General features: G+C 43.1%; 1 protein-coding gene across 2 annotated transcripts in view; it reads right to left on the bottom strand.

The window, feature by feature from the left end:
- Window positions 1–19,434, bottom strand: part of LOC119402679 (rab GTPase-activating protein 1) — a 153,144-nt gene that overhangs the window by 18,379 nt on the left and 115,331 nt on the right. For both annotated transcript variants that reach the window (XM_037669794.2, XM_037669801.2), the window contains 4 exons: window positions 17,908–18,018; window positions 14,935–15,039; window positions 6,626–6,709; window positions 162–419 (listed from right to left, as the gene is read on the bottom strand). In XM_037669794.2, coding sequence (XP_037525722.1) covers window positions 162–419; window positions 6,626–6,709; window positions 14,935–15,039; window positions 17,908–18,018 — 558 coding nt within the window. The remainder of the gene's footprint in view (window positions 1–161; window positions 420–6,625; window positions 6,710–14,934; window positions 15,040–17,907; window positions 18,019–19,434) is intronic.

Genomic DNA, 19,434 nt, shown 5'->3' with positions numbered 1-19,434 from the left:
GAAAAAGCTGAGATCTGCTGAAACATGGGGGCATGCCTGTATGGCTGGGAGTGCTCAACACGCGACTGACTACAAGGGACCAACTCCTCCGAGAACAAGGTGGGAGGTTACCTAAATTAACTGGACTAACCAAACAGCAGCATAAGATTAAGCAAGTGTACCTGATTGTGGCACTGGGCCTCGACTAGGGCCAACTTGGTCTGTGCCAGCTCCAGCTCCAGCTGGCGTAACTGTGCGCTTTCTTGAGGCCGACCACAGTCACTGCCTGATGGCTGCTGTGGCTGAGGCCAACCCTGTTCTCCAATGGCCCGCTCCAGCAATGCTGCACAGCTGGGGCATGCACTGGCCTGCAGTGCTGCCAGCGACTCCTTGGCACGCCGCTGCTCTCGCTCCAGCTGCTCGCTCAGCTGCCGACAGATCTGCGCCCACATTTCGTGTCACACTTCTTCCAATTTAATAAAGAATAAGTATACAGATATTCTGCATAATTGTTAAAAGAGGAAGTGCAGTGGTACGAAGTGTAATTTAGGGCAGAGGTAAGAAGTGTAGGTGCATGCACTTTTCTTCACTACCATTACCACAAATAATCTGCAGTAAAAAGCTTCTTAGCACTCTCTGTAAAGTATTCCCTTACCCTTAAAGGGGCCGACAACTGGCCAGAACGGGTGATTAGATCCTGGTGGAAATGAAAAGGCCGTGAATTATAGTGACAGATTCCAGAATACTTTTCGCGATCTGAGTAGGATATATATTTCTAAATCACGTTTAAAAGTAACAAAAACCGGTATGTCGCGCAGCCTAGCGCGAGCGCCATGAACCAGACGTATGCAGTCTTAAGCACTTTGTTGTACGTAGTCTAATGCTTTTACACGCACCAGAACGAGGGCTGAAAATTTGAATATGTATGTTATTGTCAATTCCCGTTTGTTTCTAAGGTAAAAGAAGTAAAGCATGAGATGCGGTGCTGCTTTCGTGGCTTCCAGTGAAACGGAGGCTGCGGCGCATGCGCGCGGCATCCGGCGGCGTTTCCCGCGTAGCTCAACTCTCGTCTGCTCTCGTCGTATTGGACTTTTGAAGAGTAGCACGCGAGTTTGCGTTTCTGCTCGCAAAAGGCCATCGACTTACTGATCTGTGGAGCATTGCTACCACTTCATGAAGAGCACTGCTGGTGTATCCTACGACTTGTTTCGTTTTCAAAGGCTTAGCATGGCTTGGCTTGACTAAAATGTGATAAAGCGACCTGTATACGGCCAAAGTACTTCTATAAGAAGCCCCAGAAAAACGCTCTAACTATTGTAAAATAATTTATTAGGCTATAGAATGCAGTAGTCGCGCCGCCGGAGGCTTTGCAAACGTCATTGCCTTTTTATACTTAGGGCATAACTTGTCACCACTGCTGGCGTATAATCGCTATCGCGCTCACCTCTCACTGTTTGCGGCATGGGATATTAAGACTGCATAATCGCTGCAGATCGAAAAACTCTGATTGCAAATGTTTTACGGCGTTCTCCGCGTTACCACTCCGTAATTAGAAGCACTGACCGATAAGCTTCCCGTTGCACTCAAGAAAACGGGCACCACAAAAGTTGGTTGTCGGTCCCTTTAAAGGAGTGGTGACAGATAATTTGTGAACCTCTGCTTATTGCTCTTAATCAGTGGCTACTGACTCGTTAATAGTGGTGGAAATGAAACTCATTTGCCCCTGCACGAGACGAATGTTTAATTATATGCTCGTATGTTACGACCGGAGGCAGTTTCGATTTTGAAGAGCACTAGGTGGCCCCGTGACATAGTCGGCCTACTCGTTAGCAACTACTATCAGGTGACCACGAGAGCAAGTGACGTCACTGGCCAGCTTCTGCCATGTTGTCAGCGCTGCTGTTCTGTCTGCTGAGTGGAGCGTTGCGAGTGCTTGTTTACTAAATTGTCAAACAACGTTGCTTATCTAGTGCAGCAATGGACGAAAGAGCCGGGAGGAGTGTAAAAATCAGTCAGAAAAGCTCGAATCACTTCGCGAATCTCGCCGGTGGCTGCGATTTTGTTCGTGTCGTCGTCGTCCAACTGAGGCGGCGTTTTCCTTAAGGCTTGGAGCAGCCGCAGCGTTAAACATGCTGAAACATTTTCGCTTCGATCATTTGTAAAGTAGCAGGCTGAAAAGTGACGAAGGAAGCAGTAAAATCACAACATTGGCACTCTGTAACAGTGTTTATGTGTAACATGCGAGTAATGTGATGTACGCTTAATTGACTCCTATTTAGATTGGGCAACGCTGCGTTCTCAAGCCATACCAATCCCACGCACACACGTCAGAACGGCAAAGCAGTTATCTGTCCACTACACAATACGATCCCGGCAGTAGAGAGCTTTAGTTTGTCTGTAGACTTCCTAACGTTTGTGGATAGCTGGTTACCGGAGCTGTTGAAGGCTGCAGCAGTAGCAGCAGCCGTGGAGCTGGTAGCAACATCTTGTGGCGTTTTGTCCAACCACAATAATTTTTTTTCCCGTTTTCTCTATCGCGTTGCTGTTCTTGTCGCAAAAAAAGCAATGAGAATACTGTGAGTTGCTAATTATCTCACTGCTAATGCTTTACACAGAGTCAGTAAGTGGGTAAGTTGCTGCAATGTTATTTTGTAGGTCTCTGGTTAGGCTGTACATCATCAGGTGTTGCCACCAGCATTGTCCATCTCGTACATGCCTTCGGTAACCCGGCCCGAACTTGTGACGTACGTTGTTTACAAAACAGCCCCGCTCGATGACATCATCGCTTTTTGCTTCTATTTCCGATTCGGCACTTTCACGAAATTCAAAACTCAATTGAAACACTTTTTAAGCTGTATTTGTGGCTGATATTGTACAGATGGCACCTATATACATCCATTAGTGTGATGCAACAGTCAAATTGTGTCCTAATTTTTGTGTCACCACTCCTTTAACCCCTTAAGTGCCAGTTGAAAGTGTAAAAAAAGTCTAGTATTAAAAAAAGAAATTCCGCATCTATATAGATTTTTTCTGTAGATTCTGAATGTACATGGCACGTAGATACTTAGTTGGCACCATTTTAAGATAGAGGCCTCAGTTAATCCAGTCCTAACTAGTATGACATTTCTGCTAGGTTTGCCACAAAGCTTTTACATTGCCACAAAGCTTTTACATTGAATTTACATTGCTTCTTTGATGTTGGTCAGTATCGATGGATTGATCATCCGCCTGGTTGAGAGGAGGTATGATGAAGGGGACAAAAAAAAAAAAAAAAAGCCAACCAAAGGAAAAAGCTTAAAAACCTTAATTAGAACTTGAAACACTTAATTATATTAAAACTTCATTTAATTAAAAGACAAGATGTTTAAAGTTTTTTAACCTTTTCCTTTTTGGTTGGCTTTTTTTTCTCACCCTCTCGGTCATTCAAGATTAGAATGCTGCTCGTGCAGAGTAGATCTAAAAACACAGTGTGACGACTCTGCCCTCCTGACACAAAAAGCAAATTTCTTCGTGGACACAGCAGGGGTGGAACTGACACAGTGTGTCTAGGTCAGACTTTACTTTGCATCAGAGGAGCATGCATAATATACCAAATGATGAGCCTGACAATAATGTTACGAAAAGATGCTTGAATGAAAGAAATTAATTTTGAGGGCTCGTGTCTTTGTTTCACACAACCTTAATGAACACCAGCAGATAATGAAGCCAAGGAAGGTATAGGGGATGTTAATTGCGCTGTTTTAAGTGTGTTGTAGTAATTGTAATATAGATGTGAAGAAAGTAAAGTAGACAAAAAGACAATGAGCCCTCAAAATGATTTTTTTTTCATTCATTCATACATAGCGAGGGTCTCGTTCCGGCAGACTTGATGCCTTCAGGTAGTATGCGAGGGTTTACTGGTCAGCTGTCCGCTCGTTAAAGGATCACGTGCTAAGTGACGCCAGCTGGCAAAGAAAGAGTGTTCCACACTCGCCGTCATGGCTACGAATGGCGCTGACTAACACTCCCAGGGTTTGCATGCACATAAATACCCGATAAAGTGGACGAGGGGATGACCGCCGCTGTAGCTCAATCGGTAGAGCATCGGGCGCGTTATCTCAAGGTTGCAGGTTCGGTCACTGCCGGCGGCAAGTTGTCTTTTTATCCACTTTATTTTCTTCACATCTATATTACAATTACTACAATACACTTAAAACAGTACAATTAATGTCCCTTGTACCTTCCTTGGCTTCATTATCTGCTGGTTTTCATTAAAAAGATGCTTGAACACCTTGGACCCTTTTATTGCATAAGAAACACTTCTGTGATAGGCTTAAAGAGGTATATATGGCAGGGTAAATGCTACACTTTTGGTTTAATGTAATATTTTGAAAATGGATGCAGGTATTGACATCAAACTTCATGTGCTTACAAAAGATGCCACTGGGTATAATGTGAGATTCTATTTTTGTGGCTAAATGGCCTATCCTTCCTGTCACCCACTCCCAAAATTTTAGGTGGGTTTAAATATTCAATGTACCTTGTCTCTGCAATTGCCAAAAGTAATAGGATGATATTTAGCAGCATTGTTTTAACTACACATAGGTTGTATCTGAACTAAAGCAATACGATATTTTCTTTTGGAGTTCGTGTCCTAAAAAAATTAAAATCTCTGCAAGCACAGAGCCACAGAGGGAGTGTTTTGTAATTTTGTTTTAGTATTAGTGTTGACAACATCAGTTATTTTAATTATTGAGAAAAGGTACTACTGTGATGAAAAGGAATACAAACAGCAGAAAGTGTAGCTTTCGGCACAGTCAGCGCAGCCTAGTGTCGGTTGGCTAAAGTGGGGGTACGTGTCCAACTCCTACATGCCTTGGTTTATCATTAGGCAAATCTGTGCTTTCAGTCGGCATCACTGTAGTGCTGGAACCTTGTTCCAGCTGACGCTAGGCATCACTCTGCCAGAGGATAAGCACATGTGGTGCGATAGTGCCAGCCGAAACAAGATTCTAGCGCCACGGTGATGCCAAATGAAAGCACAGATTCACCTAATGATAAACCAAGGCATATCGGAGATGGGCACATAGGCTCGGCCTAGCCGACCAGCACCAAGCTGCACTGACTGTGCCGAAAGCCACATTTTCCGCTGTTCGCATTTCTTTTCATTGCAATGGTGCATTCAATTTGAGAATATTACAAAAAACACAATTTGAGAAAGATGAAGTTTTATGTTCGCATGCTGCTTATGGATGCTTAGAACACCCCAGGAGAATATATATCACTGCTTGTTATTTTGCTGCTTTTTGCAAACCGCTTCTTAGTGTTCCCTTTTTCCGTCGTATTTCCTTGATTTTTATGTTTGTTTTCTACTGTGAACTTATAAAATATAAATGCTCATACAATTTAAACATGTCATATGAGTGGGGAAAATAGTGCCAAATACAGTAGAACCCCGCTGATACGTTTTTGAAGGGACCGTAGGAAATAAACGTAAGAGACGGGAAACGTAAGAGACGAAAAACAGGAAAAATGGCAAAATATTTAGTGGTACAGAATTTTATTTCAATTCTTACGAGCAGCACGAAAATTGGCGCGCTCAGCCGCGATCTAGTCGATGGATAGAAATGCGGAGCTAAGGACGGCCTCATCCACAGAAATGTAATCAACGTATGTGATTTTTTTAACACCAACAGCTGTAGGCGTGAAAGAACTAAGCACACGCAATCACGACCAGCGCGGCGAGTCCGACCGCGAACCGCACGCACGACCATGCGAGCTCCAACCAGCTCGAACTCCTCCCGTTCTCCGACAAATAACGATGACGATGAGTCTACGCCAACGCGATAGCAGAAGTGAATGCTAATCTCGAAGGCCTTGCTTTCGCAAGCAATTACGTCATACACGCCATGTTTGTGCAATACAAATCTCAAAGGCTATGCTTTTGTCAATAGTAAATGCCAATCTCGAAGGCCTTGCTTTCGCGAGCAGTTACGTCATAGACGCCATCTTTGCAATTTGAATCTCGAAGGCCATGCTTTCGTTTGCATCAATTGAAAGATTCTGTTGCTTGCGCCTCTCATGCGGCTAATATTACGGTCAAACGAGGCCAAGCTGCGTGAAAATGCACCATGGCCGCTCTCTTTGGTAGTCACTTGGTCGGCTCCGAGCGCACTTCGCGACGTATCATACGGGAACGGTCCGACAGTTACGACGTAACAGCGGGGTTCCCAATACATTGTATCCTATGGGAGCTATGCCGCGACCGGCGGAAAACGACGTAACAGCCGGGAAAACGCAGCAGTGAGGAACGTAACAGCGGGGTTCTACTGTAAGTCAGTGGCGAGTTTTTTTTTTCTATTTTGCTTATTTCACTTAATTCTGTTGATCCCATTAGGGTCAAATTAACGCAAGTCAAGTGTATTAGTACACCAAATATAGTTCATCATACAGTGGACAACCTCCTTAATACTTAAAGCAACTCCCACATACAGACACAAAACTATCAGTCACTATAATTGTCAAAATTTTATTTACATATGCAAGTTACTCAAGATACCTTCATTTCAAATATTTAGTATCATCAGCAAACAGCGCTACAGAATTGTTCTGTGCATCAGTTGACAAGGTATAAGAATGCAGAACGCATCAAAACAAGAAGTCTAACCTGTTTGTACTCTGCCAGGATGGCAGTGTTGCGCACAGATTCAGTTTCAGCCCTTTGCAGCTCACGCCGGCACATCTCCTTCAGCTGTTTGAGAGAAAAAGAAAAAGTAACTTAGAAATTATGAATGACAAGGACGCATATTTTAATCAATCCCTAACAGCAGGTAAAATTGGATTTTACTGAGAGATTGTAGTTAAAAAAAAAATAATAATTTAGCACTGCAGCTTCTACATACATGCATCAGAACTGTCAATTGGGCGAGTTGGTGTACTTCCATCTTGAACGAATACTAGCGCGACAAAAACGAGGGCGAGAAAAGAAAAGACAGACTACAGCTATAGTCTGTCTTTTCCATTCTCGTCCTCATTTTTGTCGCGCTAGTATTCGTTCAAGATGGATCTACATACATGGAAGGACAAAAAGTACCAAACAAGTTTAAAGGGGTGCTAAAAGCAAATATGGAGTCTACACTTCATTTCAGTACTTTCCTTCAGCACTTTCAAAGCTAGTAGGCAAAACAAGGCAGCTGTGTTTTGTCACACTGCAGCATAGTAGCTCAAAGGCTGTACTCCGAGATGATAACTTTCAACCATTTGCCCGCCTTTTCTCAACCAGCCAATCAGTGCACATTGAAAGTAGCATTTAGGCGATATCTCCAAAAGTGATCATATCGGAATATGGCCCCAGCTTACAGAGTTACTCCAAGCTCATACTACAGGAGTGACACGAAAAATGTGCTTTTGAACTGCATGGAATCATATTCGAATTCATTGAATCACTGTTTCATTACGTCTCACATAAGAAGTTTTTAAACAAAGCCTGATGTTTATCCCATAAAGTGCCACGAATAAGCACAGAAATCGTGCACGACATCACATATGTATTTCTGTCTGTTTACTGCAACTATCCTGACTTTCAACAACAGTCAGTGGCTAAAATGCCAATAATATAAAGAAACATGGCAACACTCTTCTGTGCCAGCTTCTCCATGAATTTGTTATTGTTCCTGTGCCAAGTGCTCACAACAACTAAATGGTGCTACTGGCTTTTAGTTTGCTTCACCTCATCTCAACTACGATAGATAAGTGAGGAAACGCCTTCATTTTTACACCTGCAACTTGGCTTTGAGCTGCTCAAGCCTAGTGAGATGTAGTGCTACTGAGCCATGCTGTTAGCAGAAGAGGTGTTTTGGAATAAGTTGACTTTCTAAGCTGCTGACAAAACAGCCTGTACACTACCTTAGTGCACTTTATTTTTGTAGGTTATTACAGCATCCCCAACTAAAACAAGGTGGTATAAACACCGGCGATTTTCTTAGTAGAAAAACCAAATTAAATTCGGCTAAGCTGTGCTGCCTTTTAAGTCCAAATGGAATGCAATTTATTTTTCATTTTCAGAATTCTTTTTTTCACTTGAAAATTTGTAGCCAGGGTTACCTATAACCAGAAGTGCTGGATGTCTGCATTTGCCAACAGGCAGTGCCATTCAGTTTTCCTGCTAGGTCATTTTCTTGCTTACAAAATCAGTTTTTGGTAACAGTGGAGCATTGGCCATGTAAAACATTTATTTAGTAATTCAGATAGGCTTAATCACTGTCTTTAGTACATCCCTTGAAGTCTAATTTCTAATTTTGTGAAAATGAGCATACTAACAGCATAAATTTAGACATGCTATTATAACATTGAAGCCATCTGATAAGGAATCAATATATATTAATTAGGTATCAAAGGAACACTGGGTATGTTCACACCATTGTTCGTAAACAACATGTGTCTGAAAAGCTACTGAGACTGTATGGAGAGGTCTATGATTCATTCCATCAATGTTTGTTGGATTGCAACTTCAAAGGTCACAATTCTGTGCAAGACTAAACATGTCAGATCCAACACACCCGATCTCTGAGTAATTGTCCACATACAGTTAATAACATATACAGTCCAGTGTTGATTTTTAAGACATGCCTTAAAATTCGAATGCTTTTGCGGCACTGCCAAAAGCCTCACAGAGTCAATGTATGAGAACGTCTGAAATTTCGGACGCCAAAACTCTTCCGCATTCAGTTTCCTGGACTTTCTGTTCAAATTGCAGGTCCGAAATGGCATTAATTTAAGACCCCAATACTGCCATGTCTATCATCTCGCAGTCTTGAATCAGCGCTGTTGCGAGTTGTTCCATTTTTGGCCGTAACGGACTCCATAAAGTCACCTTTGCCTCAATGCCACGGTTACAAAGGGTGAGCCATACTGAGAATCTGAAGGGGCCACTGTCATGGCATAGCCTGGCGATGCCTCTACGGATAAGAACGGAAATGCATGGAGGCATGATACAGTGGTAGGCGGCAAACGTGCCAGTACGATTTAATAGCTGAAAACCCCATTATGATAATATCTTCAGCTAACTGCTTGGCCGGGCATGTACCGTAGCGCAGTTGTAAGTGCACACTTTTAATAGGTGACAATACAAACGCACCTCACCGCCATTCACCGCTACCACTTTGTGCAAAACTACTTAGTGTACTGCACGGACGTGTTGCTCTCAAGAATGAATGCACGATGAACACGATGAACAAGAATGAATGCACGATGAACACAAGTGGGCACGATGAACACACATGACAAATGCATGCGTACGGGCACCATGCGCCCTGGCAGTGACGGTGTGAGATTAGGAGGCCACTTGTGCTGTGCACAACTAGCAGCTGTCGAGTACTGAAATGCCTGATAAGTGTACTAGCAGGCACTGAAAGCTATTTTGGACATGGCTGTGGCGATTTGACCGCTTGAGTGAAGTAAAAAAAGCCTGAATTCTTTTCTTCGGACTTCCCTAATTTTCGGACAATTTCACGGTCCCTAGGGAGTCTGAAAAATGAGACGTTGACTGTATAAAGGGCGAACTTTCTGTGATGGCATACCGCCCCGCAGTCTCGCTGGCTATCATGTGGGGAGTAGGCAACCAAAGCTGTGGTTTAGTTCAGAGTCGCCAAAGTTCTTAGAAGTGGCCATACGACACTAAGGAAAATGGAAGAGCCTTGAAGGCGAAGTTTATGCACAGGTGGCATCTTGAATGGCAGCAATATGGTTTGTTGTCACCATTCAATTGTCATCATGTTCACATCTTACAAGCAGCTAAGTTAAAAAAAATTGCGCTAGCTGTAGACTCTCAGTAAAAGGAAATCTCTTAAGCTGAACTGCTGCTTAAATGGAACAGCTGCCTCTAATGCAAATGGTTTCGTACTTGAATCCTGTACTCCTGTGCATATCTCAGTAAACGGAACTACTGTTAAGTGGCACACATTTTTCTAGTCGCTTCAGGTTTTGTTTAACAAGAGTCTACTGTAGTATGGTGGCTGAAATTATGGTCAACATTCCACATTGGTTTTAGGTGGCAGTGAAGCCTAAATAAATAATCCAGGAGGTCTGAAAAATTAATTGGTGACTGTTTTCTCTGTAGTATATCTCCTGTGTTTTGTCTATTTCACACCTGCACTCATTGATGCTGTTCTGTATCGGCCCTGCATCTAGATGAACATAAGAAAAACTTGATTTGTACAAGAACCTACAGCAAGTCCCATTAAGTTTTGATATAATGAGCTTCAACATAACAAAATCCTTTATATAACAAAGTATTTACTTTTTTTATAACTTAACGTCCATAGAATGCCATGAATTTGTGTAACCTCAATATAACAAAAGCATATTTATCAGCGATTTCAAAAGCACAACAAAGTTTCACCGCTGCGATGAAGAAAGATCGAGGCAATAAACATAGTTCTGCAGGCACCAATAGCCAAATGGTTGAATTACATGTGGTTGTCTGCGAACGAAGGAACTTTCACACTGTGCGACAAAATCAGTTAGTTTATTGGGAAAAAGCTACAACACATAAGGTGGCTTTCAACACCTTAATTTGATTGAAGCTACATTAAAATGCTCACAGTTGTGCCATGAAGCTGCCTCATGACTGCGCACGTTTGTAGAGGCAAATCCAAGCACTCTGAATTTGTTTCCACATCTTAATGAAACATCAGATGTTGACCAACTGAATGAACAGGTGTTGCCATAACTCTACAGTGATGGCCACTTCAGTTTTTCATTGTTCCTACTTGAAGTGCATGCTCCAGTCCTAAACAAATATAAAGTGCTATGCTTCAACGAGAACCTGGGCATAAGCTTGGCAGTAATGTAACCACAATTATTGCATAAAATGATTCCATGTCACAACACCATTATTCCCTTCTGTGTACATGCAAAGCAAGTTTTCAATTCCCTGCTGATGTCTTTACAAAGAAGTGAGGATTTTTTCTACCTGACCAACTACTGTATGTACTCGTATAATGATCAAACCTCTAAATTTGGCAAAGAATTAGATTCCCACCCTTCTCCATGTAGTGATAGCTCTCCAAACATATTGTCGGAGTGAACAGTGATGGCAGTGATGACGCCACATGATCACAATTTTGCGAAGCGTCCACCACACCCTGTGCCCCAACCTCCCTTTGTGGCATTTTACTATGGAGTGGTATACAAGTTACTTGTCTGTCATTACAGGCTATTGAGTATGTGCTTGAACACGGCAACCATGCTGCTGGCTGGCACAAACACTACACTGACACAAATAATTTCTCCAACAGTTATATTAACTAGGTACACAATGCTGGACAGACAGAAATAACCTGTGGCTGCATGGATAAGTGCGGGAATGAGCACTGGGGCTCCATCCACAGCCTAAGTAAAACGGCAAGCGCCCACGCAATGTTTGTATTGCCGTACACCAAGGAAAACTGGTACACCCAGGCTACTGCTTCAAATTATCCAGTCACGTTTACAGTAGAAAATATGTAGCCACAGAAATCATGCACAACTAGTGGAGACAGGGTCTTACTTTTCTGTCACTAAAGTGCCGATGCAGTACACCACTGCATGGTATGTAGTTTCTCACTCCAGCATAATCACTGGCTCATCTGATCAGTGCAATGAGCACCTTCTCTCTATCACTGTATGATCAGATAAGGGTTACACTTTGCTTTTCATACAATTACAGTTTTGGACTTTTTAAAACGAGAATTGATTCACCACTGTTTACAATAAAAAAAAAGTGATCCAATGGAGGTTCAACAAAGTTTTTGAAGCCGGCAAGCACTTCACCTGCAGCATCGGTACACAAGCTGCCAGAGAAACCACAAATCAGCCTTTATTTCTTCTATTTAATAGGAAGAATGGGAAAATGCACGCATCATGAAGCACTGATACTGCGAGAAGCACGTGACCAGATGCTCACATTTGACTGATGTGTTGCAGTAAAGCATGTCTCTCCGCAGACACGGATTACTGCTGTCTGCAAGGTACATCATAGACCACTTTTTTTTCTGTGTTGTGCTTGCAGCCACATGGCTCGAACACTTCACCTATCAATTAACAACATCACTATGCATCATTTTGGAGCCACCATGCAGTGGCTCCAAAAGGCTGTTGTTTACCTAGGTTTGCTGCAAAATCAATATTGGGTATTGCCAGATAGCACCCGAAATCTTCAAATTTAACTGGGTTGGTGCAGGCTATTGGTGCAGGCTACTGCTTCAAATTATCCACTCACGTTTACATTAGAAAATATGCAGTCACAGAAATTCTTATAAACAATTGGGATTTTGAAATAACCCGGTTCAAATTATCAAGGTTTTATTGCATTTCAAATGCCAAAGTAAATTTCTGCTTTTATCAACATTATATCAAGGTTTAACCAGGGTTCCTTTAATAGTTTTCCTCTGGTCATGAAACTCCCACCAAAGTTTCATATATGGACAAATGTTGCCGCCAGAGATGCTGCCGTGAGTAGAAGGGCATCGGTCTGCCGCGTTTGGAAGGGCAGTCATGTGTATACGTGGTGACGGATTTATCAGTTTTATTACAGGTTTAGCTGCATGCGTGGTGTTCGGATCTCAATTTTATTTAAAAGCAGGCGACAAAGTACCACCTTGATTACTGTAGCCACTGCTGTTTCAACCTACAGTTACAAAATATTTCGAAGGCTCTCGTCGCTGCTGTATACGAGCTTACCTCAGTTTTAATGATTGAGGCATTTTGAGTCGGTTAAAAGTAACAGTAATGTTCTTTGGTGAAAGTTTGTGAGTATTTGTTTAAATTAAAATGTTGTGGAGTTTGTGGAGTTCTAGGACTGTTTTGAAAATGGTTGCCTTACTATTCGAAAACTATTCAAAGAGTATTCGATTAGTATTCATATTCAATTCAATGTCATAACTAGTATTCGATTCGTGTTCGATTGGTTCCAAAATTCCCTATTCGCACAACCCTACTAAACATTGATGTCCCTACTCGGAGAAACACATTGATGTGAAACAGGGTTCTCCCAGGAAATTTTTTACGGGTGGACATTTTGAGCGCAGGGTGGGGGAGGGGAGGAGTGATATTAAGTTTAACAATTTCAAGTTTTTAAACTTTTAAACACACATCCACATTTCATTTCTGGTCGCGGCATTTCTGGCATCTATGATGCACATATAACACGGAAGCAAGGGTGCATGTGTTCTAGCACTGGCACTGGAGTTGGCGATCTTTAAACCACCAGGCCACCTGTTCAGACTCCTTCTTACATAACTAGGTGGTGGGAGGCCCGGCTCGCTGGAGTTGTGCGTGCACAGTTGCTTATTGGTTCCTCAGGAGCGCATTTCAAAGGGGTCAATCGGAGCGATGGGCCGTATATCGAAGGCGGTGGGCAGTGAGCAAGAGCAGTGGGTGCTGAAGCGGAGTGGTCGGTGGCATTTCCCCCGCCGCCTACCATGGGGAGAACCCCGATGTGAAACAAATACAAGCATGCACAGGAACACGGCGCGCCAACACTCCACTAACGGTGATCACCCCTTTGGTTGCCGCAGCTGCCCTCTTTGTTGTGCGGATGGATGGACAGATGCATGAATGTTATGAGTAGAGGCCGGATTTTTAGGCGCTGAAAAAGCTGCTTTTAGGCGCCAAAAATAGGCAGGCAAAACAATGTTTTAGGCTTCCAAAATCGTAAATATAGGCACAATAAATTTTCACATAAATGCAGATAATTTCAAACGAATACGTGCACGACTTCTATCTACGACAGGAAAACAAAAATGTTATTGCTCAAGATGACACAAAGGCGCCAACATTTGAAAATAGCCAGCTTTGTCTCACACGGCTCGCACTCCCGTGTTCTGCAGAGTGAGTCAAGTGTCCACTGTCGAATCAACACACTCCTGGGTGTCTTTCCGGCATGACTGAGAAGTGCAGAGCAGGAGCAGACAGCCAGATTGCTAAAAGACCAGAAGGGAGGGATTCCTCCTATTGGCCGGGTCGAATTGCGTAGAGCTAATTTCTCCCCTGGCAGTGAACCACTGGCGTAGACAGGCGGAGGGGGGGGGGGGGGGGGTCGTCCTTCCCCCTCCCCTAAACTATTCAGTTTTGCGTGTGTGTAATACACGCACACAAACGCATGCACGAACATATATAAAGTATGGTCGTCGCCCCGTCTCCCCTGCAAAAGATTTCTGTCTACGCTACTGCAGTGAACACCTTAAAAAGTACATTACAAACAAAACAAAAGCTGCGTGCACATCACATTTTTCTTTCTTTTTTTTGCTCTTCACTCTCTTTTCCGCTGACGGCTCTCCGTGGTTTCGCATTCGCCAACCGCTCGGGCCATGTCAGCACGGCGGCGAATGCTGGCCGGCGTGTCCCGCTTCACTGCTGCTAGCGGTTGTTGGTTGGTTGAACTAGAAGACTAGGTTGAACCCCATAATTCCCAACAGTCAATCTTACGTTGTAACATGAATAACGGTCTCAAACAGCACCCGGGAGCGAAACTTGAGGCTAAATAGCGTTCATATAAGCGCCAATTTTGAAAATAGGCATTTATAGGCAGTTGTAAGCATTTAGGCATGAGCGCTAAAAATAGGCATTTATAGGCACTATAAAACACTATAAAAGCCTTTCTTAACCTCTAATTCATGCTCATATATCAAAATGGAGCGATAGGAGTGCAGGGAACAAAATAGGCATTTGCCAAAAATCCGGTCTCTAGTTATGAGTGTCCATTTTTTATAGCATTTATTATAGAATCTATAGCATACATTATAGCGACTATAGCACCCAGAATGCTTATAGTGTACCCTCCTAGCTATGCAACGCCGTGGTGCAGCAACTGTGGGTGCTATATGAAGCTCTCCCATAGCGTTACGTGGGAGTTTCACGACCAGTATAAAGGTATTCAAGGACCCTGGCTTAACTGTGCTTTCCTGTAAAGGGCACCGTTACAGAGTTATGGCGCACCTGGCCCACTTCAGTGTCCAATCGACGCTTCTCTTCTTCAAGCTCTGCCAACGAAGCAGCAGCTGTTTGCAGTTCCTTTCCCAGGAGGTCTGCTTTGTCTTCAGCCTATAAAAAATACAAACCTAATCAATACTGTGCACATGAGCATTACGTAACATGCTTTGTGTCAACACTATGGCAAGAATATTACAACAAAGAATAAAAAAGAGCTTTAGTTACAGGTTCTTTCCCTTTTCGATCATACACTGTCAATTTTACCTTGAAGAATGATTACTTTTATGGCAGTGGCGGATCCAGGGGGGGGGGGGGCGATTGGGCGATCGCCCCCCCCAAAGCTATAAGCCAACCCAACCCCCCCCCCCCCCCGCTTTTCACCTCACCGAAGGCCATTTTTCAGAACGTAGAATTTTTTCAGGTGGTCGCTGTGTCCATCCCAATCCGAGACTAGGGAAGCACCCCTCACACAGCCCAGCGCTTTTGTTAAGAGCGAAACAGGCTTTCTAGAAAAGATTTCTTCTGCGTCCTGCATCTTTCAAATAGGCACCGACGAGCACAAGCCTCAACTATTTTGCTAAAGCAACTGCTGCCTTTATGGAAGCGAGCTAAAGTTTCCTCCCCACTCCCAGGGCCATCAGCTCTTCAGCAAAGCGAAGGGTCTTCAAATTCTCCCATCTTTTTCTCAGAGACAGGAGTCTGTTCTGTGTCATTCAAACTGGCATCTTTCGTCCCACCACGGCCGGGCTAGACTGCACGTGCGCGCTTGAGCGCGCACGTGCAGTCTAGCCCGGCCGTGGTCCCACAAAGCGTGCAGAACAAGTTACCTTTTAGTCAACCTTCAGCGGCTGGTCCAAAAAAAAAAAAAAAGAAGGAAGGCAGGCAGTGGTGCTGTGAATTATATTCACCGAAGTACCGAGCAAGCCTCCGAGAGCACGTGCGCGGGGTATAATCGAGCGCGACTCCGAAAGCTCCGTTTGACCGTCCTTAGGCTGCGGAGATAGAAAGGGCATTTTCTGGCAACACGACCGGCCAGAAAAAAAGGCAATGGGGAGGAGGGGGCGGGGTAACAAAGGGAGGCTTACTCCGAAACTACGTTCAAGGAATACTAGAGCTCGCCGTTGTGGGAATACTCATTTATCGAGCAGGTGGCCTGCCCTTCCCTCTTTCACCCTCCTCTTACCAACAACACTGATACGTGTTCCCCAATGTTTAGCGGAAATATGCGAAATTTTAGATAATGAAATGGCACTGAGCAATGCAACTGAGAACAAAAATAATGAGCATTTGGTTACTAACGTGAAGTTTTAAAGTTGGGCAACGCCCCCTCCCCCCTCTTCCCCCCCCCCCCCCCAACAACCAACCGCCCCCCCCAAAGCAAGCGCCTGGATCCGCCCCTGTTTTATGGTGGTGACAAACATGCCAGCAGTGCAATGTGTGGATTGATATCCTGTGTTCACAGACTTGAGCACACCACTGCCGAGTTTTTCATGACTTGATTCTTGCAAATTATTGTCGCTTTGTGAATAAACAAGACAAGCTTGGTCTTAACCATCTAAGTCGCAGCTAGTTTTAGTAAACATTTGCTATGCCTGATGTCATACAGTTGGCTTTGTTAAGAGATTATGTATATGGGTTGAAGAAATGGAAAGGCACAGAAACACGTGTAATTATTTCCACACAAACATTTTTTTTGAACTACCAAAATTTCCCAAATTATTTATCAATGATTTATTGTGAACAGCTTTAATTATTTCATTATCACAATATCAGCAGCCAATTTATCACCTTTTTATTGTTGTTTACTATCAATTATTTTTTTCACATTTCTGAGTTGCAGATGTGCAAGGCCACAGAAACAGTCTATATGAAGCATGGTATTTTTTGGAAAGGAAGTCGAGCATTCTTTTGTTATGTACACCCTCCACCAGACACATTACTGCTGGATTGTGACTTTTGTCAAGCCACATCCACGTGAGAGTGGTTGCCGAATGCTCACAATCTTCCTAGCTATTATCAGTAGTAAACTTAAGCTCTGAACACAACTCACTAGAGCTTTCCAGATCTAACTGTTTACTTGAGGTGAATAAATGTCCAAAAACACTACGATTCTGGCATTGAAAAAGATGTCGCCATCTCTGCAGCCACCTAGCTTTGCACTGCCATTTCTAAAACCGAGGTGTCACAGACCTCCATTTCGTTTTTGCCAACTGCACCCTCAAAAAACCAGTTTTCTGGGAAGCTGATGTCATTTATTCACATAGAATACATACAAATATGATGAAAAAAAAAATAACTGCACCTCATCTGCGACATTCTGCATACAAAAGGAAATCCCTAGGGAAAAGAGATCATCCCTGGCATGAAAACACAAAAAACCTGCTGTCCCTTTATTTTGCAAAATAATGTGGGACTGTCAGCTATCATTACCCTTCAAAGGCCCCTCAGACTTGGCTGAAGAAGTTCTAGAGTCCACCTTATTTTAGTCTAAAAAGCCACTTTTATTTGCCTTTGAATGAGCCTGCAAAATCACTTTTATTCATTTGAAGCAATCAAGCCCACCAGGCACCCATCCAGCCACTGGTCACTAGAGAAACCTGTCCAATAAATATGCAGATTAATGCAAACACACAGATGAGACTAACGATCCCTTTGGTTCACCCTGCACTTACCAAACTAGCTCATGACAGTTTGGTAGGTGCCTTTGTAAATGCCTTGGGAGAACTGGCTTAACACCTCCTGCATTACTTCCACTGAGGGTACAAGGAGTACTGTGAATTTGTGCATTAAGTCGCCACTATATAAATTGCAGTGCCTCCTAAATTAGCTCATGAAAAGCACATAGATGTTCATCTTAAGATGAACTCAATTTGGGTAACAAAGTGCTTTCACCAATTATCCATACCATCTGCAGATAATGCCATGAAACTGCATCCTTTAGGCATACAATACCAGCATCAAATGGAAATCATTACTTACAGCATCTAAATCCTTGCGCAGCTGAATTTTGCTTGTCACCAGCTCGTGCGCCAATTCATCATTTTCTCGTTCCAGACGCATATTGCTCTCCATCAGCCGCTGTTTCTCTTTCTAGAAGAAACCAGATTGTGCGGATGCAAATTGTGTCACTGAAATATCTGCTGCAGAAACACGTCCTTGTGCTGCAGTTGCTGCAGTGGATTAACTGGGCAAGTTACCCGCAGAATGTTATGAATAAAGACTAATTGTATTTGTGTTTGGGTGCTCAATTGTATTGTATCTCAGGTGCTCAATTGTATTTGTGTTCGCGTGCTGCAAGCAGCTAAAAAATATCAGTCTCTTATTTAAAACTTGTTGCAGCAGTGCCCTTAGCAGAAAAAAAAAAAAAACTTTCATTTTGGTAAAAACATCCGTTAGTTCTGATTGCTTTTGCATGGAATGTATACAGTTCTTGAGAAAGTAGTTCGGAATAGCTTCTTTCGAGTTTGGAATCATGAAAAGTAAGCTCTGTGATAACCCCAAACGAACGACAATGGCTTCTTTTTTTTATTGCTTGAAAGATACTAGCCATGTCAGCTACATCTGCCTCCTGAACGATTGCAATAACTTGCGAGATAAGTGAGAGCTCATTGCTAGGGGTGTGCGAATATTCGAAATTTCGAATATTTTTCGAATAGTATTTGCTATTCGATTCGATTTGCACCGGAATTTTACTATTCAAACTTCCCAAAAACAAATACAGTCAACGTCCGATTGAAAGTGACCACTTCAGATTTTCAATATGCTTCACCTCATTACACTCTCGTAGTGCGGCAAAGCTGCCTTTCAAACTCTGTTCCGGTCGAACTTTGCCAAGAGACAGTCAACGTCTGATTGGAAGTGGTCCCTAGATTTTCATTATGCTTCACCTCATCACACTCTGGTGTTGCGGCAAAGCTGCCTTTCAAGCTCCGTTACGGTCGAACTTTGCCAAGACACAACGTCCGATTGGAAGTGGTCCCTAGATATTAAATATGCTTCACCTCATCACACCCCGGTATTGCGGCAAAGCTGCCTTTCAAGGTCTGCTACGGTCGCAAATGTATTAACTCAAGAAAACGCTGGTTCCAACATGGAGATGAAAGATGTGGCAGAGGTGGGGGCTCAATTAATGCTGTTTTGGACCTGAAATTTGGGCAGGAAGTCCGAAAAATCGGAAGCCGAAACTTTTTAACATCCAGAATTTCTAATGTTCTTATATATCGAAGTCTACAAGGCAGATTTGGAACTCCAGATATGAAGGGAGCAGACCCTTGTCCGCCACATCAGTTGGGCATCAGAGGAGGAGAGCTGAGGAAATGGCATCTTTGCCTATAACGTGTAAAGTGTTGTCGGCAACACTTTGGTTGCACCAAATCATGTACATAAGTACAATTCAGCCTCTACATTGCCTCATTCTTGATAAGACGACTATGAAACACCACCCCGCCAATGCTTCATCAACCTAGCGAAAAGAAACACTTTCATGTTGCTATCTCATAAGAATAT

The sequence above is a fragment of the Rhipicephalus sanguineus genome, chromosome 1 (assembly GCF_013339695.2).
Source record: "Rhipicephalus sanguineus isolate Rsan-2018 chromosome 1, BIME_Rsan_1.4, whole genome shotgun sequence".
NCBI lineage: Eukaryota > Metazoa > Arthropoda > Arachnida > Ixodida > Ixodidae > Rhipicephalus > Rhipicephalus sanguineus.
Note: the sequence above shows the minus strand (reverse complement) of the source record. Positions and strands in the feature narration are given on the sequence as shown.